At 44.1% G+C, this 23,444-nt stretch overlaps 1 protein-coding gene across 5 annotated transcripts in view; it reads left to right on the forward strand.

Annotated features, from left to right (window-relative positions):
* LOC112453572 (protein tiptop) overlaps window positions 1-23,444 on the forward strand; it is a 149,042-nt gene that overhangs the window by 95,789 nt on the left and 29,809 nt on the right. For 3 of the 5 annotated variants that reach the window (XM_025014384.1, XM_025014383.1, XM_025014385.1), the window contains one exon: window positions 2,611-2,742. The exons of 1 other annotated variant lie outside the window; for it this stretch is intronic. In XM_025014384.1, coding sequence (XP_024870152.1) covers window positions 2,676-2,742 — 67 coding nt within the window. In that variant the 5' untranslated portion in view covers window positions 2,611-2,675. Of the gene's footprint in view, window positions 1-2,165; window positions 2,184-2,610; window positions 2,743-23,444 lie in introns of those variants that run through there. One more of the 5 variants, XM_025014386.1, reaches the window with a different exon arrangement.

The following is a 23,444-nucleotide window of genomic DNA, read 5'->3' on the forward strand; positions in this document are numbered from 1 at the left end:
GAGAACGGTCGGGAAAAGGAGATACAACGAGACGCCACGAGGAGAGAAGAAAGAGAGGGCGAGAGTGAGATTGAGGGAGGAAGAGGGAGGGAAAGAGTGACAGGGTGACGTACTGTTACTGTTAAACTCGCCTGCACGTAAAGAAGAGCATGAGCAGGAGTGCGGCTGCCTCTCCAGCGTGTCGTGGCGCGAAGGGGCTGAGGGGGAGTGTGAGGCAGAAGTGGTTGCTGGTGGAAGACCGTGGAAGGTGGACGGAGACGTCGGTGTTGTTGTAAAGGGACGTAGCAGGCTAGGATCGTGGATCAGGGAGACGAATGTAGTGTGTTCCTAAAAACGTGCACTTAGTTGAAAGTCATTAATGCGATCGTACTGGCGATTGTATTTTGAATTGATCGCCCTGGTGCGATGGAGAAAAATGTTAAAACGCTCCACCGCGATCCAAGCTATCCTATTTCAAGATATATAACGCAGTCAGCAGAACGTCCAATTTAATGTTCAAGTAGTTTCCACTTTTTTGCTAAGCATTTCCAAAATTTAATATGAGAGATATTCAGATATATTATTATGGAATAGGAAGTAGGGAGGAATTATAAATTACGTCTTGCATTTTTAATATTAACAGATCACCTATAATAGATATAATTATAAAATTATTATTCTCACGTCTAATTTTATGTCTGCTCCATATTTATTTTCAAGATTTTGTACATTTTCGAGATTTATGCACTCACCTGCTCTTAATTTACAAGTTTCAATCACAGTTGTGACAGTTGTTTTGTGATATCCATTAATATTTATAAACGAAACCCCATTTAAGATATATCTACAGAAAATAATTGTAGTCAACGCAGGATATGTCAGAGAGGTCGTTAAGACAATCACGCGAAAAAGATATCATCCAATAATTCTTTCAAATGTCAGATTGGAGGGTCGTTAACGTAACATCGTCGAAAGCGAAGCGGGGAAACTCGCTTATTCGGGTTACGTAACGAGCAATAATCCGGAGAAGGCCGGGATATAGTAGCTCGATTCGCATCTCACCGGTCAAAGAATGTTACGGTAAATCGGTAAGATGCCGGTCGAGCGATATATTGCCCGAATATATGGGTTAAGAAATTTCCTTGGCCTGAAGGGTCGAGAATGGGCGTAGAGGGTGGCAAGGGTTTTTAGACGAAGGAGACGAGCGGAGGCGGGGGGGGGGGGGGAAGACAGAAAAGTGAAGCAGGGCGACGGCGACGGTGGCACGATACAGTACGCCCCTGGCGCACCGACGTAGAAACCATTGAGGCGAGATATACGAGCGAGAGTTTGTTTGCGCTTATGGCCTACGTCTGGAAAAGGGAAGGTAGGCAGGGGGGAGACGGGGAGTTGGCGTTTTATCGGGGCACCCTTATGCCTATTATGCCTTCGCGCCCCGCTCCGTCACGCCGTGCAGAAACCCCGCGCTCGCCTCCCCCCTGCTTCCCCGCACCTTCCCTCTTTCTCCGGTCCCCGTTCGGCAACCCCCCCAGTCGGTTGGGTGACGCGGCGTGCGAATTAAAACGCCTCATAAATATCTGAAACAAAGGCGGCCGCTTTCGAGGGCGTACGCCGGAAAGATATACGGCTGGTTACGATGGTCGGTACTGGGTGGTTAAGGGACGGGGGGGCGGAGGAGGGGTGAGGGGGTGAGCTGCGGGACGCGATCCTAGGTTTGGCACCCTTCGTAAAAACCCGTCGAGCAGGGTGGCTCACCACCTCCCGGAGAATCACGAGAGCATCGCGTCGATTGGGAAATTCACCGTGAAAAAGCGTGGATTTTCTTAGGAGGCTATCAACGTTTGCCGGGCGATATATCACTCATTCAATATCAGCTGTCTTAAAAGTTGCATGCTTTTTTTTCTATATATACTAGAAGTTAAACTAAGAAGAATGGTGGTTATATAATATTAAAGTGTCAATAGTTTCTTAATAATAATCGTTGAAAAAATTGAAAGTTTCAGGAAAGTAGTTTCAGTTTGGAGTTTGTGATTTAAATTTTTTAAAATGCATTAATATATATGTTAATATATGTACAATGTTAATATACGACACAATTAAGGAAATATAAGATAAATTACGACGACATGCGGTAAATTTATCGATGGGATTTCGGACTGACATTAGCTGACAAGAAACAGTTTTTTACGACAGCCTGAGACCAGGTAGACAGCAGTATTGAAATACATAAGATTTATCGTGTTTGTGATTTTGTGTATTGTTTTGAGCTGTGTAAATCCGATTTTGACTGCGCAACATTTTTGCGCGTCATAAGATATCTCGGGTAACAGGACACTGCAGAGATGATTGACTTATAGCCGGCCCACCTAAGTTTTTTTATTGTTTTCGTTTCCTTGCTCGTTTATGGCTCCTGTTTCTTCTCTTTTTCTAGTTTTACATTGTGTCCTCACAAAAGAACGGCCGGGAAAGTTTCAAAAATTTAGACGACACTTTATGTTAATGTCTAGTCATAAATCGATGCCTAGTTGTCAGAATCTGATTATTCGATCACCGAGACGTTGCGTAATCTTTACCAAGAAGCATAACTTAAAGATGCGAGATTTTGACTGTTCTATCTTGTTTCTCTTTCAGGTAAGTAGTGGTCTCCGATCGTTTGAAAAGCGAGCGGCTCGGAGCCGCCGCACCGGACGGGAGATATGCGCAGCAAGCAGCAGCCCAGGCCTTCTTTCCGATGGCCGCAGCAGCGCGGTGATAACCTTACCGGTAAATATCCATATGTAACATCTCACGCACGCACGCACGCACGCACGCGCACGCACGTATTTTATTCTTTATTTTGCATCCTGTACTTCTCACGTCCCGACGAGATACCGCTTCTCTTCGCGTGCCGCGTAGCGGTATACCGCTCGCTCGGGAAAGAAGCGAGATCGATCGGCGATTAACCGATGCCGCACTCGTAGCCACTTGGAAATATTAGTTTAGACGATTCGATGCTTGTTTTTGCAAGACACACGGTTTCACAATTGTAGAATTTTTTAAAAATTAACTGGAATCTTCTTTTCCTCTGCTATTTTTTTTCGTGCACTGTAGTATTAGGTGTCCAAGTGAGACGTACCTGAATATCTTCTGAATCATGTTTGAATTATATTTTATTTCGAAAGTGTCAAGTTGATTGGGTATTCACTTTTTTACGGATAAGATAAAAAATAATAACATAATGGGATGGGATCCAGATATTCAATAATCTCGAAGATCGTGGATGAGTTCGTGTAATGCTATAAATACCGGGAAACATGTACATGTTGCGTCTCATTAACCGATTATTGTCGACCGGTCTGGCCTAGCCATAAATTGGATATTTACGACGGTTATAAGCGAATAACAGAGCAAAAGCGATCGGTAACGTGCGGGGGGGATCGATAAGCGCGACCAAGTGTTATAAATGACATTCTGGACGAACAGATATCGACTGAGGTTTGCTCATATGTCCTTCGATCGGACTATACTTCACGATTGTGATGTTCTTAAGTAACGTTCGATCTATTACCTTGAAAAGAACTCGGTAAATCATGATTTCTGTCTCTCATTTTCCTCTCGATTTATGTCTCCACATCAGAACGCGGTATCGTTTCTTGGAAACGCGTAACGTTTATTACCGCATTCCTGACCAACAGGTAATATGATTAATTAGTGTCGATTAAGTTGAAAAAGATGTAAAAATTATAATACATGTATTGGAGGTATACAGTGCGTCACTCTCAAATTGTTAACACGACTTTCAACTCGGATTCGCATTGCATGAAACGACATCTCATCGTACGACGGCCATTATATTCCGTTACGTATGCTATCAAAAGTGAACTTCACTGTACGATTCACAAATTTACATTTGCGATTTATTCTTCGATGCTGTTAAGAGACAACGATTTGCACCTTTCTGTCGATTCTACTGAATGACATAGACACGACGTAAGTTTACCATCGCGATCTCCTCTTTTGTCATCTTACACCATCTTGGCATACAGGTCTACGTTATATGATTATTAAAGCGTTAATATTATAGTGTTTAAAAAAAATACCGGTGCGCAGCTGCTACACCCGATCGTATGATAGATATCTGCTAACATATCCTGCCGCTCTTCTTTTTGTATCAGTTTTGTGAGCCTATAACGGAAGATATTCTATTTCGCTCTTTCCTGTACGTCACAATATAGAAGTAATTAAGGAGATAAGAAATCCTGATATATGACATGCAATGAGCGGGTTTTATCATAAACGAATATATAAAGTAAAAATAAATAATGAATATTATTAAATATATCATAATAATCTGACTTAGAAATAAAACAGAATTTTCCTGCAAAGAGCAAAATATAATAAATCAGTTAATCTTAATAAATTTACGAAGAAAACGGTAATGCACACATGCACACTTTAATCGTTTCCATTGATTTGTATTGATGATTTCGTATCAATAATAAATATTAATAATATAATTTCTCTTGTCTCTTCACACATATTTGCATAGTTTTTGTAATTTTTGTAAATGTATGTTTGTACGTATACGATTTCATTGACAATTGTGTAGTATGATGAGTATTATATAAACAATCAAATGGAAGAGTATAGCAAATCGAACAACGAGCTCAAATTCGACAGGAATAATTGCGCGAGTTGAAGAACAGGGCAAACGGAGCAACTGGTTGAACTCTTTTTACTTGCAAATTCGATGTAACTTGTACCGTGCATACGCGCGAAAGTCATTCGCTTTACAGTGCCAGAATTCCTGCGATGGGAAAGTAATTAACGAGACAGGAGAAACTAATAAATCGAACGATAAATCGAAAGCGGCATTGTGTAACCGGCCGCCCAAAGGTAAAGACAATTCAAACTGAGCAACTGGTTGACTCGTCTCACTTGCAAATCCAACGTGACGCCGTAACTCATTACGTCGCCTGAACGTCGTCTCGAAATGGAGCCGCAAAGCGATAACCGGGCAACTTTTCTCGACCTATCTGAAACGCGTAATCAGCTCCGATTTCTCGGATCGTAGACCTTGCCGGAAATCCGTGTGTTATTGCGAGCTGGTTCGCAGCGAACTGCACATTCGTATAATGTGTTAAGAACTTCACGAGTCTATGTCCAATTAAATTCCTAATAAAAAGAACGTTGAGATATTTATATCAAATATTTAAAAAGCTGCGATCAAAAAAATATTAATGGAAAATATATATCTGTGATATATGTTTTTTTAATAAAAATATTTGATTATATTTATTTCTTATACGTAACATACTTTTGCGATAATATCTCTAATGCTGGCAATAATATTGTTTCGAGCATATCACGTTTCTGCGATTGTTAATATTTTCAGGTAACTAATGTTACTCGTGAAACATTCATATATCTGTAAAGTGTATAATAGTGAGAACGCCTGTTTGTCCTAAATCCATTACCGGGACGCTCTCGTATCATTCTTCTACGTCGTCCAGTTAATTACTTATAATATGATATTACGTGGTAAATAAATCTCGCGTTTAATAAATTCATGTTGAAAGCTCGCGTGATATAATACGCTACGGATTGTCCACGTGGAGACTTCTTATATTTTTTACGAAGAATTTTGGCGCCAGCTGAAGAGATAAAACTCGGTTGTTTTCATTCTTATACATATTTATACGGAATACATATCTATAAGACATATCTCATTCGGCGGTGCATACTGTTCGCTTTACGATCACTGTCGCATTTTGGTGTATTTGTTGCTGACTCCGCAGAAGTTCGACGTCTTTGGACGTCGCCAGATTCGAAGAGATTTAGTTGCAACAGTGTCTTCGAAAGTTGGTCGACTTCCTTTGCCGGATATAATCTCGACTAATGTACCTCGTAGTTGGACTCTTTGTAAATGCAGCTCACGAAGAAATTCTCCGCGGACGAACTTCGTAAAGAGATTCTCTCCGCAGTCGCTTTTGAAAAGGATGTTCATCGTAGATTTTCGCTTAATGAAAATATCGTTGTCGTTGGTACGCGATGGCAATCGGTCGGCGGAGATATAACTGAAGAAATATTTACGTGTCGTCGAAAGTTCGCTGGCAATTAAGGATAAATCATAGCCCTAATGGGATTTTCATGATCTGAACCGTATTAATTGAAATTCACAAATTCGAGAAACGATAATAATCGCACGGAGCTTCGTAGTACTTGTGTTATTGCGTAATACATTTGCGCGGCATACTTAATTCTTGATATGAAGTTCTTGATCCCTTTACCGAGCAAAACAACATCTGCGCGAAATTATTTTTGTAAGAATATATATGTTTTCAAGAGTAACAGCTTTTAACTTTCTCCGATCAAATTGCGACTCGTAATATTATTCTCGCCGCAATGTGTTCTTCTCGTTGTCTTTTTATTTTCGTTCTCGGCTCGACTTGATATTATAATTATTTCGCGTCCGTAACGGAGTAACGCTTTTAAGGAACGCGTCGAACGCGACGTATTTAGAATAATAATAAATATCGTGAAATAAGTATTAAAATGAAACGGGCACCGAGGAATTTACGAGGCTCCCTTTGGATCCCACGGCATCCCGATGCGTGCGCATTTAATGGTTAGTAATTTCGCGGAGGGCCGTCGTCGTAAAAATGCGTCTCACAGCAGAAAATTAACGTGTTTTAATCAGCGAAATACATCAGGAGGTACTTGAAAAGGCCACTCGTGCCCGGCCGTGCGTCTCGTAGTCAAGATACAACCGTCGTGTCGACGACGGCAATAAATTTCGCGCGAAACGTGTCATCGTAGTCGCTCCGATAAAAATTACAAGGACACGATTGGTCGGTTCGGTAACAGCGCCGATCTCGTTCCAAGTATACCACGACCCCGTCGCGCGCATATCCTCGTCCGCGTCCGCGTTCTAGCGATAACGATGCAGATGCACCTGCCTGGCATCGTGTGGGCACGCTTTGCGTAGGTACGATGCATGCAACGGCGCTCCGTGAAAATTAGCGGTGCAGGCCGGGATTTATTGCCGCGTGTGTGCTCTCGTCCGGCTCTCATCGCCTGGAAAAAAAATATACGGCAGCCGTGTTCATCGCTCGATTATGGTACATTTACCGAGCGCGGAAATTCCTCTTTGCTATCGCACTGCGACCGATTGGGGTTATCAGTCATCAGCTTGGTACCGGAATACGAGCCTTTTTCCTGTAGCTTTTGGCAGAAAAAAAATGCGCTAGCCTCTGCAATACTTGGGGAAAGTAGTTTTACTTGTCATTTAATGTTTCTCAGAATTCGTAATTTAAATTACATTTTGTATACAATGTAATAATAATTATTTTACATGAACGAACTCATGTAAGGGTAATTTTAATATCCTTTTTTCAATTTTCTGAAAACATCTTGGAATTTTATAAGAATCCTCACCATGTTGGTTGTTGTAAAATGAGATGTTTAATAATGCGTTTTATGACAAGGCTATGTACATACATCATTTAATCATATCTTTATTTGACAATTAGGAAAATACAATTTCATTTTTTTTTCTCATGTCACATTGAAGTAAAGATAAATTAACATGAAACCGCAGCTAAGGTTTTCTCGGGAAATCGCTGTCAATCCGGTACGATAATTTATATTTCCGTTGATGTAAATCTTTCTACTTGACAGCTGCGGGCCCAACGTAAGCATATCCAAGTGGTGCAGCCGCGCTTTCACTTTACAGAAGGCCCATTAATTCTAATTTCGCGTCATTGATGGTGATTTTATACTCCTCGCCGTTTCATATTTTTCACAAATGCCAGTTTCAACCAGCCTACATTTTACCACCAGCTTATCATCAGCGTATTAATGTTTTATCTCGATCAATAAATTCGCTAAACACACATACGTTTTTTTTCGATGAAACTATAATTCCCGTCTGCTACGAGTCATAATGTTTGATTCTGCATAATTCAGAGAATACTCTAGATGGATCTTTCCTGGCCATGTATATTCCTCATGAACCACTCTAATCATACCATTTGACAATCATCATTAATTACAATGTAGAAATAATTTATTATACCTTTTTTATCTTACCTATCTATAAAGGCGTTTCATTAGAAAGGAATAAGAAAAATCAGATTAATAATTTGAAAATGGGAAATATCGTACGACAAGTTCGTAATAAGGTCGCAAGCGGGGAAAAGTACGAGACCGCGTGCGTGCGACAAACGAAAGACAACCTTCCCGTGTCACCCTCGGCCGGCGATCGTCTCGCTGGGCGATAACCCGCGGACGACGTGACAAGTGAAATTCTGTATCCACCGAGAGAGCCGGTCGGCGGGCGGGGGATATCGGCGCACGTCTAAATGAACCGTTGTGCCTTCTGCTTTGATTTCAAAGAGAGACCCCTAACAGCCGAGGAATATTCATTTAAATATCTGTCAATACTCCGGGAGCGCCCGACGCGGCCCGCCGCCCACCCTGGGGATGGACTTATGTGCCCTGGCGCGCGCGCGGCTCCCCGTGTTTTCCGTGCGCGCGTGTTCTTCCCCTGTGCACGTGCACAAGCGCACACGCGACGCCGACGTCTGATCTCTCGTCGCAGGTATTCTCTCGATCCACTTTTATACAAACTGACTGTCCTGGCACCCCTCGATTCAGCGTCTACGTCATTCGACTTTCCCGCCAAGTTTTTACGTGTACAGGCGGGGCAGGCTTTCAATTGCATCCGCAAAGTACACGTTATTGACCGCGTAATAATACCTTGTAGGAAAGTAAAATGTGGTAATTTGATGCAGAAGGCCTACACGAAACAGATTTACAGATTACACGAACGTTTAAGTACATGATGTTATCGATTCATCTTATATCTCTCGGTCGCATTTTCGATATAATAAAGGTTGCAAATCTTTAAATGCGGTAAATTATGAACAAAAAATGAAACGAAAAAGTAAAACAGCAAAAATAATATATTTTTAAATTTATTATAAATAGAATAGATATGAGATTGAGTTGTCGTGTAATCATATAATAATTATTGTTTCGCTTTACTAGCTGTCAAACTGTAATTTATTGTCGTGGTTTAATAGACACTATCATCTTATCCGGCTGTGTTTTTATTTTTAGCAACATATGATCGTGGTCATTATTCGACAGGTATATAAATACAAATAGACATCATTTTGTACGTGAACTATTATTATCTTATAGTAGGGAGATATTCAAGTAAGTATGTCATGTACATAGATCATGTTGCGTGCTTGAGCTTCATGTTTTGCTCCGTATTTCACAATTCAAACTATGATTGTTGATACGTCATGGTAAAAGATCGAATCTCAATTCGGGGAGATAACATTAATCATCATTTTATATTTAAAAGCCGTCGATTTGTTTTGCTTGAGAAGAATTTCCAAGTGCGTGTCAACTACCAACACGAAACATTATATTTCCCGTTGATTAACACGTAACAATTTTTCGGCTGTAAAGAACACCGTTTCGCCGTCAATGGCATTCCGAGGCAGGAAGAAATTGTCGGTTTAAATCTGTACGCGCGGACAGATAGATACTAAAACCGGGAGGAGGAGAAGGCGGGAAAGGGAAGAGGCGGCGAGGATGGGTGCGAAGTGACTGGGTGAGAAGGTGATTTCGCACGACAGGAAGCAGCTTCTTGGCGGGTAGGTGGGTGGACCAGGATGGTTAGCGTCCTGGCCCAGAGGTAGATGTGAGAGAGGGTGGGAAGGGGGGCGGCCAGGAGCACTTTGCGTGCGTCATTTAAGAGAAGCTTAATGCCGCCGTAAAACGCGCTAACGGCCGACTCGTCGCTCCGGCGTCTTCCAGGGGCGGCCGTCGTTCTTCCGCTTCTGAACCCCGAAGCGACGCGCTCGCGATCACCTCTTCATCGCACTTTCGAACTGGTCGTCCTTACTCGACCGAATGGCGGGGGAGGGGGGGGAGTGTCTTTGCGACGATATTCATCGAGGTGACGTTACTTCATCATTACTCTCGCCCGCGCAGGGTTTCACCGAGATTCGCGAACGACATCCGTATAAAAAAAAGGACGTGTAACTTTGCATGTTGCGCAACACGCGAATGAAAGTATAAGTAAAAAGATATTTATACAATGCGTATACCGAGCCGAAGTCCGCCGTCTATAATTGAATAATAGCAAGTCAGTGTTATTTTCTATATACGGCTCCTCGTACGATCATCGATCTATTATTAGACGCGTCTGCAATCGATCGAGAACTTGTTCAATCACCGCGTAATAATATTTATTTAACTGTTTGTAATATGTCTTTTGAGGCACGAAACAAGCTTATAAAGTTTGTATGTCGTGCAATTCGTATTCTTATCCCGTGTGTACAAACTAGATTTTTACTGAAATATCCATATATGTGTCGAGATTTTTATTGCAATACTTAAAGTGCTGTTTTACATAATCATTATAATACGATTAACGATGATTGGTCGGCTGTCTCTCGTCGTAATTTGTGTGTACCCGTTTTCTTTCTCTACAACTGCATTTCTCATTGGCTTTTTGTGTTTTATGGTGGCCATAAAGTGTCGCATGAATTTTTATTATTATTACCGACCAAGAAAACGACCCTCTTTTCGCGCGGCAACATTCGTCGTTCGCCGCGTGACATCTTCGATTATAACATAGAAAGTCGAATCTTGTTAGCTGTCGTTGATGATATAGCATGACTATATGTCAGCATGGACGCACGCAAAAAAGATGCAATCCGCCGTGTAGATTATTATTCCCAAGTCGCATATGCAGTTATATTGCAATCCTTTTCTCATTGCTCAATCTTTTCAACTTCAATTGACCCGATTTCATTGACGCCATACGACGCGTACCATTCGATCGCGTTATAATTGCATCTTTTATTATTGATGTTACGTACTTTTTTAACTTTGTGATCTGCGCACAGTTCCTTCGTTCTCTGTCGTCCTAGGAATATATTAGCCTTATGTGTGAAGCTACGTGTATCAATATTTTTTTTAAACTGGAGAGTACGGTTTAGATTAGGGGCGTTCAGGTTCAGGTTTAGATTATACTAGGTGTAGAAAGAACATTTCTACGAAACGCTAACGTTAAAAGTGAAAAATGTACGTCTCCTGCGGTGGAGATGGAAAGTCTAATGACGCACCAAGGCAACGTCAGCCGAGATATGAAGCGGCACGCAGCGATACGGCACGATTTCGGAAGGAAAGCAGCAAGGATGAGGGGACGGGGGCCCTTCCCCGAGGGTGACATCCGCCACGTTGCAGTCCTCGTTACAGCTTCTAGCTCCGGTAGCCAGCGAGCATTTTAATCCGGCCGACCGACATCATTCCACCGCCTCGAATAATCAGCCCGAAATTCGTCGCAAGCGCGGGCAGACGCGGATTGCCGCGAAGCGCAACAAAAGAACGAGATATTAGTCGTCCGCGGCAGCGGCTGCGGCTGCCGACCGACAAGAAGCGGTTTGCGGCGGTTCGTTCAGGGGGTTGATTCGACCCGGGGACGACGTTGCGGGACGGGTTAACGGGGTGGTCTCGCATCCACATTCGACTCTCTTCTCTCTCGCTCAGCTTGAACGCGTAATTAGGCCGCGCGAGTCCAAGGAACTGGCTGTCCTCGTGTCTTAATGCCGCGGCGATCGTTTAGATCGGATCGCGATCTCCCTCGCGCCGGCTGATTGATTAACAACGTCATCTCCCGGCGAGCGCGCCCCGACGCATGGCTCGGCGCGACAGTGATATATCGTTCATTTATTCGAACATAATGATCTTGTGTTTAATGCGAAATCACACAATGTCCGTGAGCGACACGCTCCTATTGCTTAATATGCGCATCGGGAATTAGTCTTCGGCGGAAATTAATGTGCGAACGATTTGTACAGTTAACCCCCGGCGCGCCGGCAGTTCATTGCCGAGAGTGTACGCTCTCGCGTGCACTTATTTATGCAAGACGCAAGTTTGCGCGAATTGAAACCCCGAGCGCGTCATCGCGATCACGCACGCACTCTTGTCGATCTTAATTAATGGAGGCTGGCAACCTGAGAGAAGCCCACCATCGTAGAATTACGTAATGTCAGGGGAGGAGGGGAGGAATCGCTCGGTTAATATAACGCGAGAAAAACTAAATATCGAAACGATTAACCACAGGTGAGGCGAGACGAGGCAAGGTGCTGGTTCTCCGCCACGCTCGAGCGAGCGTGCAACGCGCGATGGGAAAATCGCGATTTATGCCGGAGAGCGCAAAAATCCGGCCGAACGTGCGCGACTTTTCGCGCACGATTGATTCTCTCATCCCGCGAGTACGATAAAACGTGATAACACGCCGGTCATATGTCGTGCGTCGGAAAGTACCCGTCGAAAGTTCAGGATAATTATCGTGATGGCTTTACGACCGGGCACGTCATTACCGGGAAACGTTTAGTTTTCGCGGGAAAATTCGCACAATGACCTAGTCCGACCTGTCTAACGAGTTACTGTGTTTTCCCCTTCCAATAATTACGATAAACGTGGATAATTATCTAACGATTTTTTCTCGCGTTATTACAAAACGAAGATCTTTGCGCGATTGAAAGTGTAAGAGCGCAAAAATTGATGAGAGGGAGAACTCGATGTGCAATGCGATGACGGGCGCAATATCGAGCGAAATATCCCAATGATTTCACGGGGCGCTCGATAATACCCCGAACACTTTTTACTCCTCGCCGAGTAAGTATGTACGATTGTAAGTGCCGACAACTCATGTGCATACGCATCGACAGAACATTCACTTATCATCGCTTCATCTGACACGATGCAAGCGCTCGAGCGAGCAGCATAGTCGGGCAGAATCGGTTGCTGCCACTCGAAAAGCCAATGCTGTACTCTGACGGACTGGCAAGGCCACATTCGTACGTCGCGTTGCAAGATTGGGAAATTTATCGAGGACACTTTCATCATCGTCGTTTTCTTCGGCGATGCAGGAGAAAGCAAGATCCTCGCCGAGGCGACTTATGCAGAAGAAACGTCGGACCGTCGCGTAATACATTCCTATACAAGGTAAACCGTTGATAAAGAACGATCTTAAGAGCAGACGGCGTGGTCCATCGTGCATTATTGGTAATTTCGCATTTGCGTCGTATCTCGATTACACTTTTTGATCTCGCTCGCAAGCAACTCGAGCGGAGATTTTATGTAACGTCGGATGCAATTACTCGGCCTCCGCGGGGATGACTATCGCGCTGTTGGCTTTGAGAAAGAAGGACTTCCAGCGAGACTCGCGAGTTTTAATTTTGACGTTTCCACGGGAAACCGATGGCTTATTTTAATCGTTTTCTTAGACGCAGGTTCCTGAAAACGTTTTTAATATGCCGCGCAAGGCTTCCCGCGCGAGGAACCTGTAATATCTCTCGCTGTGCGTGCGTCGTGCCGGGGCCAGGAAGTGTGTGCACACGTCTGCGTTCTATATAGATAAAAACGAAGAAGAGAGCGAGGAGAGGGTTTCCTCGCGGTGGACTCGGGGGAGAACGGCGGGATGCTTGTCGAGCGCGGCTGGTTGCGCGCATCACGGTAGTGGACGCGTATATCAGCATCGCGTCTTCAACGTCACGACGTTCCAACTCGGCCTTGTCAGTCCATCCGCCGCATCCGACGGCTGCTCCTTGAGTGGCAGCGATTCATTCCGCTCTCTTATACCGCTCGCTCCGCTCTTCGCGCGGCGTGACAGGCGATGTGAACGCGCCGGCATCAGAGGAGAGGATGCACGTGCAATATGTGTGTGACTAGTTATATCTCTCGCGTGCGTCACACGTGAGACACGGCACGGCCGGTCGAGAGACGTCGTCGATGAATTTTCGGGGTGACAGTACGCAACTTCGCGCATTCCTCGACTCTAAATTAGCGCGCGATGGCGAATACGTCCCATCGATTTACATTCCTCGGCCCACGTCCAGGCCGCGGCGTCTTCGCCGCTGCACCGCGGCGTTGAAACAATGCCTCCTTGAGTGGCGTTGATGCATTCCGCCCCCCGTGGCAGACTAAACAAATCAACCTGTATATCTTTCACTATCTTCCTATATATCTTTCCTCGTTCAGCTAGATACGACTAGGCATTGTTAAATCGTTTGTCGCTGAAATAGTATGCCTGAATAAATGTTTAAAATGATTCATATTCATGGCTGAGATACTCAATGAAATTGTATCTTTTTACCTCGTCGTTTTATATTGTTAACTGTTTTGTATTATTGCAATAGTTTAAATAAATTGAGGTATAAGCGGACTTAATTCTTTTAACATTTCTAGCTAATTTTCTTAGATCTTGTTGAAGATATAAGTGCAACTTTTCTTATCTACATGTAAACAGTTAGATTTTTTTATCACTGGATGTATTAACTGTAAAGAAATAGACAAGTAACATTTATTACTGCACTCCAGAAAGAGATGGTTTTCACAAATAAACCCTCTTTGTTTCTGCTAGATAAAGAGATAAACGATCGATCTTCGAAGTTATCAATACATATAAGCAGATATTTTCTATATTTCGCGTCTTAGTGGCTCCGGATCAGAGATCATCCAAATGAAAGATCTATCTATTTGCTTCCCGGCTCGCTCTGTCTCGCGTGTCTCGCACACATTGCCCGTGCACCATACCCTTTTGCCGCTAGCTTAATTATAATACCGTGATATTTATTGCCAGACGTATCGTTTATTTCTGTCGACGGTCGTAGGAGGACCGGGTGAACATGGTGATCGCGTGAAAGCGACGGCACGAGCTTCGTGGATCGGCCAACGAGTCTCGTATCCTTGCGTTCGCGATCGCGCGCGCGTATCTATTTCTAAAAGGTCGTCATTTTTTATCGATGCACTGCCGATGCACTCGAGGGGATTTGATCAGTTTTTGAAATTCTATAAAATTCCCTGTTCTTTTAGCACTGATTCCAGCGCAAGATATGTGAACTGATTATAAACATGCGATCTTTGACTACGTCAGTGATAATAATACAAACCTTATAAAAAAGACGATAAAAGAATTATAATTTTTTGAAAATCTCAGAATTTCCTTATTCCAGAATTCTTGCACTTAGGCTCGATAAAATCAGTTCATCTATGACTTTTTCTACAAAAAAGATAGTTTTTTTTTGCAACGTTTACTTTATAACTTTTTGAATGGACAGCACGCGTATCCGTGTATAACCGTATTTCCATTTACACTGGCATTATCAACAAATTTAATTCACGCTCGCGCAATCGTCGTGACGCATAATCAATTCTATAAAACTGTCGTGCTTCAAGAGAAATAGCCGCAAAATAAATAGTGCCGATGAATGATCTCTTCGAAGGAGCTGAAACGAGATTCTCTTTTTGAGATCGTGGCAGGCAGTTAAGCGCGACGTTAATTAGGATAAAAACAGAATTATGTTCTTCGATGATGGGTTTATACGATATACACATGGTAATGCTTTAGACCGGGGATCTTAAATTGTATATGGTTGGCTCATTACATTAGCAATGTGATTTCCGTGTGTACCTATGCGTTTATTATATACGCTTTATTGCGCGTATCTACGTGTTTATTATATGCTGTATATCGTTCTATGATGCGTTCTATGGAACACATCTTCCTAAAGTTTAAAAAATTTTTTCGCTTATTTCATCGCATTCTATTGGAACTTCTTACCTCGATACATGAGATACGTCTTTACCTCTCTCTATAAGCTGTACATTTACTTATCTTCATTCTAATTTACACTTGTAACATATAGTTTGTATTTTCTTTCGTTCGACGAATTCGATAATCCTATCACGCGAAAAGCGCAGAATTAATTAACTCCTCAAAACTCTCGTGTAAGTAGTCTTTAGTCCAACCAGGATGAATCAAAGATAGTCTAATGAACATTTCTATCCGCATCTATAATTGACATCTTGTCAATTTTTGTTGAAGCGAACGCAATTATCAATAACGATTAATGACGCTCGTTCTAAAAAAAGAACTAACGATCGCTCTTATAAACTCATTACCGAGGATCGCTATATCGTCTTGAAGGAGAGGATATTTAGAGAGGGCGATCGACGACGAGTCGTCGAGAAAGGCGCGGAGACGACTCGAGCGGTTGAGCGATGCCGGGTCGTTCCGGCGGGCGCCCGGGTTAATAACGGACTACACTCTTCTCTGGACGGAGGAGAAAAATTCATCGGTGTTTCAGGATCGTTCATGATGGTTCTTTGAGAAGGTGCGGAAAGCCAAGAGAGTGCCGGATAGCTTCGGTGTTTTATGCTTATAACTTGGCGTTAAAGGGAATTCGCGGTCTTTTCATTGCACGGTATTGAAAAACGGGCGAGAATTTTTTAAAATAAAATTATTCAACGGTGGTTCTCGCGCGCGCATACTTCGCTACCTCTCACACGAATCCATTCGAAGCGAGCGAAATTAAGGAAGACGCGCGATCACAATCCTCGGCATGCAGCCACGACACTCGCGTGTCCCGGCTGGATTTATGCGAGGCCGCGTGATAAGGACGACTCGGATAATACGGTCCTCTTGCCAGCGGGCGTTCCACCCTCATTTTTAATTCCCCACGGGACAGCCGATTTCGTTAGATTTTATCGCCGCTGGTGATTCCAGGTGAGCCCACTGAAAAGAAGGCACAATGGGATCCCCCGCACTTGCCGCCGAAAGTGCGCAGGTGGTACCCTTTGCGCCGGAGGACTCACGGCATTTGTCCTTGTAAGGCGGCCGGGAGTTATCGAATCCACGCTAATGTCGGGAGGTGACGCGAGAGTCACTACTTTCTTCCTCTTCTTTTTTCAAGTCATAAACCACCGCTTTCAAAACCCCGACGTGGGATACAGCGTGCAACGGCGGGGGTCATCGTACTCGACCCTGATTCTATAAATAATAAGCTTATCAAGCTGCAGAGCTTCGCGTTAATATTACAAATGAGAGACTTACGTCGTACACGTCAGACTAACATCATGTCCGCATGAAGATAGAAAGGAGATCCTCAACGTCGATCATTATTATAGAGTTAAGCTCATAATGGTTTACGGTATTTTACATTGATACGCGTGTGCGAAAGGATCGAATATTGTATGTGGGGATGCCGAACTGTTACTCGCGCTGTTACTCGCCGCTATATACAATCCCTAAAGAATTACTATCCGGCTCGTGTCAGCCATGAATCATCTCGCGTACGTAACGTGAATTAATTGCACTTGTCACGCGATGCGTCAGTGTAGTTCTTTCATTCGCTGTAATTAGGAAAATTGCGACAGTATCGCTCTGACCTATTCGTCGCGATGCGCGATTTCCTCAGCCACTACGAGACACAGACGAAGCGTTATATGCGCCCGGCCAATCGCGCTCGGTGTGAATTATTTCGATTATATGCAATCTGACTACGTCGGGATCAATCGACGATTCGAGTGAGAAAGAAGCAGGGAATCGAAGAGGAGACGTTCTCGCGCTTTCGCTCCTGCCGTACGTGTCGCGTCGTGTCGCGTCGCAATTAACATCCTCGTCGCGACGACCTCGATCCGTCCCGATGCACCTGGCTTTCGTCTCGCACCGAAGCAGCAGACGATGACTCGAACGTGACGAGACTAGAATTAATATATTCGAAAATGGATCACTTGCCGGGATCGCGCTTAGCTCTCGTTACCGCCTCGCGTATAATTCTCAACGAGTTATCTTATTTCCTTCTGCCGCGACTCTCCTCCTCCTCCTCTCGTATCTTACACGTGGCTCGCTGCGGAAAACGGTGAATCGAATCAAATGCGCTAACGCGCAAAATTGTCTCGCAAGATCGAACTGACATTTCGGCGAGATCGCCAAGTCACTGACAGCGTCCGCTATTTTATTCGATGAAACGTGCCGGTCGAATTACTCGCTGTACTAACCAGTATTGCAAAACACGGGATCTCTATTTTCCACTATCCGCTTCACATTCACGTCTTCTTCTCATAGGTCACTCTCGTTCGCGTTATCCGTCACGACGGCGCACGCAAGCGGAGCCGCTTCTCTTTGCGGATAAATCCTGATCTCGTTCGTCGCGACAGCCGCGTCAGGCGTACGAGACAGGCGACGTCGAAGCGAAAGGTTTCTCCCAGGATTGCGATGGTCTCCGATTTCGTTCCCTCCCTTCTCCTCCTCTCTCCACCGCCCGCCAACGTCCGCTCCCCGGCCGCGTATTCTTTTTCAATTTCTGAAAAGGAGGGAAAAAAGGCGATACGTACGTACGCTCCGGGGAAGAACAATAAATGTTACGGGTCGTGCGTTGCGGAACCAGCGCCGGCGATAAATCACGTTAGCCGCGTGCTTAAATCAACGTCTAAATTCTCTTTTAAGTCACACGCTGTACGTTTTATAAAAGAGCATTATTGATCGCCCCTTCTTTGTAACTCATGTACACGTCGCCCTGAGATACGTGCGTACGTACTTTCTCCGTTTCTTATCTCCTCTTTATCAGCGCATCTGCCTCTCATTACTATTCCACGAACATTCATTATTATCCCGTCGCTCCTATTTACATTTCGTGTATACGCACTCTATCTCGCTTCCGCGGATAGCGCCGTAAAGTCAGTACTTAATCCGCGTTTAATCTTCCCGTTTTAGAGCGGCGCGGCACAAAGAGCTTTAAAATTGGCGCCGTCTCGCGAAAGCGCGATATTATTCTTATAAAATTTCTATTTCTTATTCGACACGAGGATTATAATGCTGATTCTTGAAGATTATGACGATGTTACGATGTCAGCAGGTATGAGGTAGCAGCAAGTATAATGACGTAAGATCTAGATTTTAATCTTATTTCAGGCTCAGTCTACTTGCGTCAAAATTGTTAATGGATCGCACTGTAAATATTGAAATGCTTAAACTAAGGTGCATAATATTTATATATATTTTTATATAAATTATTTATATAGTATCGCATATCGAGATTGAAATCGTCTTGAAATTTTTGCGACGCGCCAAAATTTGCGTGTTTTATTCGCCGAGCGAAGGAGACGGACAGATATTTCGTCCGTGAAAACGGGCGGTATTTAATACCAGCCCGGTGTGTCTTGCATTAGCGGAGGTGCGGAGACGGGCGGAGACGAAGAAGGAAAAGGAACGGCGGGAAGACGTGAGAGTCGAGGGCGAAGTGGACCGTTCGTCCTGTCCATCACGTTGCCAGCGTCAGATTATCGTTCTGACACTTTCCGAGTTACTCCGGCCACGCCGTCGCGTCCGTCTCCCGACTATTCCCTGGTAGACGGGATCGCTGCCGCTTCTTCTACCTCGTCATCTTCTCTCTGTCCACCGCGAGAGACGGACTTCCAACCAATGTCCGACCACTTGAACAAAACTCGGAAGCGGGGAAGAGGGATAGAGGAAAGGGTGGTGGCGGGAGGAAGAGGGGAGGGGGAGGAGAGCGGCAGGGGCACGTTTGAAGTCCGGTCTACCCGTTTGACCGGTGTCGATCAAATTTCCGAGGGCGAGATCATTCAAGGCCGCCGTCGACGAGATCGAGACAAAGCCCCCCCTTCATGGCTCACCATCTCTGAACCCGTGGCCCTTTTTTTTAACTCCTTTTCCTTCTTGTCTCGTCCTCTCGTCTCGCGCATCTTGTCTCGCCTCATCCGTCTCAGGAGCGCCCGCGCTAATTCCGAAGTCGATCCGAAAGAGAATCTGCTCGACGGTGCGACGCGAAACGGGAGCTCGCGGATTATGGCGAGTTTCGCGTTGACGGGCGAACGAACGCACCGTCGCGTCGGGGGGCGGGGGACGCAGAAGGAGGAGGTACCTTGCTCGGCTTGTCCGATACGCGATATCCGATCCGTCCGACATGAACGCGCATTGTCATAATTACATATATAACGAAAGAAATATCGGATATACATTCATCGGGCGTGCTGATAAATTTTTAATTGAAAATCGTACGCACGGCCAGGAATTTAAAACGAAATCCTATTTTCGCGTACGCGCTCGCGCGCCTGCCTTTTGGCGTACTGCCGCTGCAGTAAAAGCACGGGAAAGAGGAGAAATTTAATTCTGTCGGTTTATCGGTTGTCGATACATTTTTCGAGACGCATTAAAAGGCACTAGCTGCACAAGCCCGACGAATTATTCGCGATGAGCAACCGTCTCATCGTTGCGAGAGAGAGGTCGGATACGCGGCAGCACGCGTGTGACCCCAGCCACGCGCGTCATTCAATTAATAATTCAATCATCGTTCTCGATTGGATTACCTTTTGGGCGGAAAAAATAAAAAAACCAGAGAGGAAGGGGGGAAGGGGTGTGACGCCGGCGGAGTGTGACGCCCGGAGCGAAACGCAGCGAGAGGCTGTCATTACGCGCAATGGCCCATGCATTTATCAAATTATTTTGGTTTTGTATCGACCTATCGATCGGAAGGGAAAAAAAATTTATCGACGATGAAATTCCGGATTTGCACGACGCATCGGTAATACGGAGTCTGTCGTCCATCAAAGCCTTTGAATCATTCAACAGAAAGATTGTGTTGAATGAGAATGATCCCGTTCAACCGAGGGATGAGGGCGAAAATTTTTACACAATTAATATAAAGTAATTAAGAAACGTTTGCCAGCGAATTTCTATATCATTGAGATATCACTGGTTCCTATTTTTTTCATGTATTTGTGAAAAGAATAGAACTCACCCTCTCCTCAGAAAGGAGAAGTAAGTTTTCGAAACATAACCATGGTCCATTCATGAGATGATTCGCGTCTGACCAGTTTTCTTTTTTTTTTTTTATTTGTTTCAGGTAAGAAAACTTTTTGAGACGCGCTATACGATAGTCCGTTGTAAGACGCAGTACTCAAGAGTACGCTGAAAGAACGCGACGACGCAGATACAATCCGTGGCTGCTAATTATTGGCCGCTAACCGATGCAGGGACGCGCCCGTTACGCGCCTATTATTAGGTAACGCGAAAGTGTTACGCGAACATCCGTCTCGCGTATTAAAATGCAAACACTACGTTCGGTATGGACGGTTTAATGTCCCGTTCGGTTTGAGCGCGTTGGCCAGGTAATTAAATTGAATGAAATTACGAACGATTAATGGCCCGGACACGCTCCCGTGACTCATGCGCGAAATCACGAAGTCCCTGGCAAAAAGTGTTTCGTGCGATGTCGTTTGATTTTTCAACGACCGCACAATCACTTATAATAAAATGAAAAATCCCGTTGTACCCGTTTATCGTCTTATACATGCTTACGAGATTTTTCATATACATATGGATTATATTGCGTAATGCGCGCATCTTATCTGAAACAAAGAAAAAAAAAGAAAACTGGTTTGAAATTATTTCTAATTCTGTTTTTTTATTCTATTTCTTCGTACGTCTATTAATATTATTATTATTAAAATGCGAGAATTCTAAGTATTGTGAGTTTTTTTAAATAAAAACTAACAACTCGGAGAATAATGTGCTTATTCTTTTTGTTTTACTTTTCTAATCCATGATATTGACAAATATTAATACACGCAGAAAATTTTTCTCGTAAATACAAGTATACACGAACAAAGTAAATACCATACTAATCTTGCACGGCTAGGATATAGTCATAATATGCAAAAGATTTCAAGAAAGTATAGGAAAATTTAGAGAGCAAAAAATAAAACTATACGCAGAAGTAAATATTTCCATCAAGTATGGGACTTTCGAGAGCGCGTTTTACTACATTAATTTAAAGACGAATGATTCAATTATATTTTGTTCGATTGTGTCTTATCCCGAATATCGCTGATGAACAAAAAACGAGACGTTTGTTGCAGGTTGCAGTCATGTCAAAAAACATAAGTTGAATAAGTTGCCGTTATAGGCTGTGGCGGTCAGCTGTCCGCCACGTGCGAACTTAAGAACGCTATAGGGACCCTGCCGAGCTGCCCTAGATATAAAGGTCGATGTTGAATCTTAATCACGCGAGAATGTACCGGCGATGCGCCGCGTAGCGGGCGCGAGCCGAATCCTCTCGCCGCGCGAGCCCACGTTGCCGCTCGCGCCGCGCGCCTTCCGTCGTCCACGATCGCGGTTACTATCGCATTTCTATAAAGAACATAAACTATTGCCAGATACGCAACGAATATTTCTATACAGTTCACAATAGTTACCATTCTAGATTATATTTTTCCTATACTGTCTTAAAAAACAACGCTCAATCCAAGACATGTGAAGTTGGCAATTCAAGCTACAACGTCGAATATACACATACTAGTATGGGACTTTTTTTACTGTTCTCATATTTCCTTGTTAGTATGGCAAATTTATTTACCTTTAGGTTACAAGATGTGTCTGATCAAACTATTACATTTTATTGTCATATATTAATTTCCGGTTGAATACGCGTATATCTTACCGGAACCTAGCAAATCTAGTAAATTTTATTATGAGTATTCTACATTATTCGAGAAAAATTTTCTGCGTGTATGAACATATATAACGATATATACAATATTAATTAATACCGCATTATGTACATATGTGATAAGATGTAATCTGTGCATAGCGAAAGCTTCCCGATCTGTGTGATTCGCAAGTATCCAGTATGTGGCTGAAAAACACGCGAGGTTGCATTATATTTTTATAATATATATATATATATATATATTGCAAAATTATAATTACATTGCGCAAGGTACGAGGCGTTTCGCCCCTACCCGAGGTGCACCATTATCGCGAAATACTGCAGACGCATCTACATACACGGTTGCATTCCTGGACATTAGCATTGCCACGTAGCGTGCATGTACACGTGACGTAGCCCCTGTGTGTAGGTTAATGCTGGTACTCGTGAGAGTGGTGCGACATCCCCCTGATGAAGTTGAGCCGCGACGTGTAATAAGGGTCGCGAAAGGCGAGGTGGGGGGAGACGAGCCGACGGACGGACGGACGGACGGACGCTGGTAAAAGGTGGGGCTGGATGAAGTCAGGGACGGATCGGTCTTCGCGGCCGCTTCCGGAAAAATGTGCGCTTCCGACATATGTGCCCGATGTTAATCTTTTATCTGTATTTCAAATCCATTTGCCAGATGATAAATATCTTTGATACACATCGTTACTTCTGATACACATATAGAAAGTCCAGGATTGCCCTATATAAATGAACAACGTATATTAAATGTAATAAAAGAAAATAAAAATAATCTTCCCACCTCCTGTTTCGCGACAGTTGAGGAATATATATCGGATCTTCGAATTCACGAACGTGCGAGATGCACCTGAGTCTGAGAAAGACCGTACGTCCCTGGATGAGGTTGACACGCGGGGTGGACCTGTCGAGGAGGAGGGTTGAGGCTGGAAGCGGACGTGACACGGCCGTCTTGTGACCCATACCCTACCACCGACACCACTCCTTCCCCGTCTCCTCCTGACCCCTTCTCGCTGACGTCCACCCCCGGTCCACATGCCACGACGGCGACCGACCGCCGCTAGAGTCCAGCTCTATTGTTGTTATTATTAAAGGGGGTCGCCGGGGCGGGGGGGTGGCTGCCGGTCGGGTGAGAGGGAC

Source organism: Temnothorax curvispinosus, unplaced genomic scaffold (assembly GCF_003070985.1).
Source record: "Temnothorax curvispinosus isolate PA1 unplaced genomic scaffold, ASM307098v1 QBEX01004528.1, whole genome shotgun sequence".
Lineage (NCBI taxonomy): Eukaryota > Metazoa > Arthropoda > Insecta > Hymenoptera > Formicidae > Temnothorax > Temnothorax curvispinosus.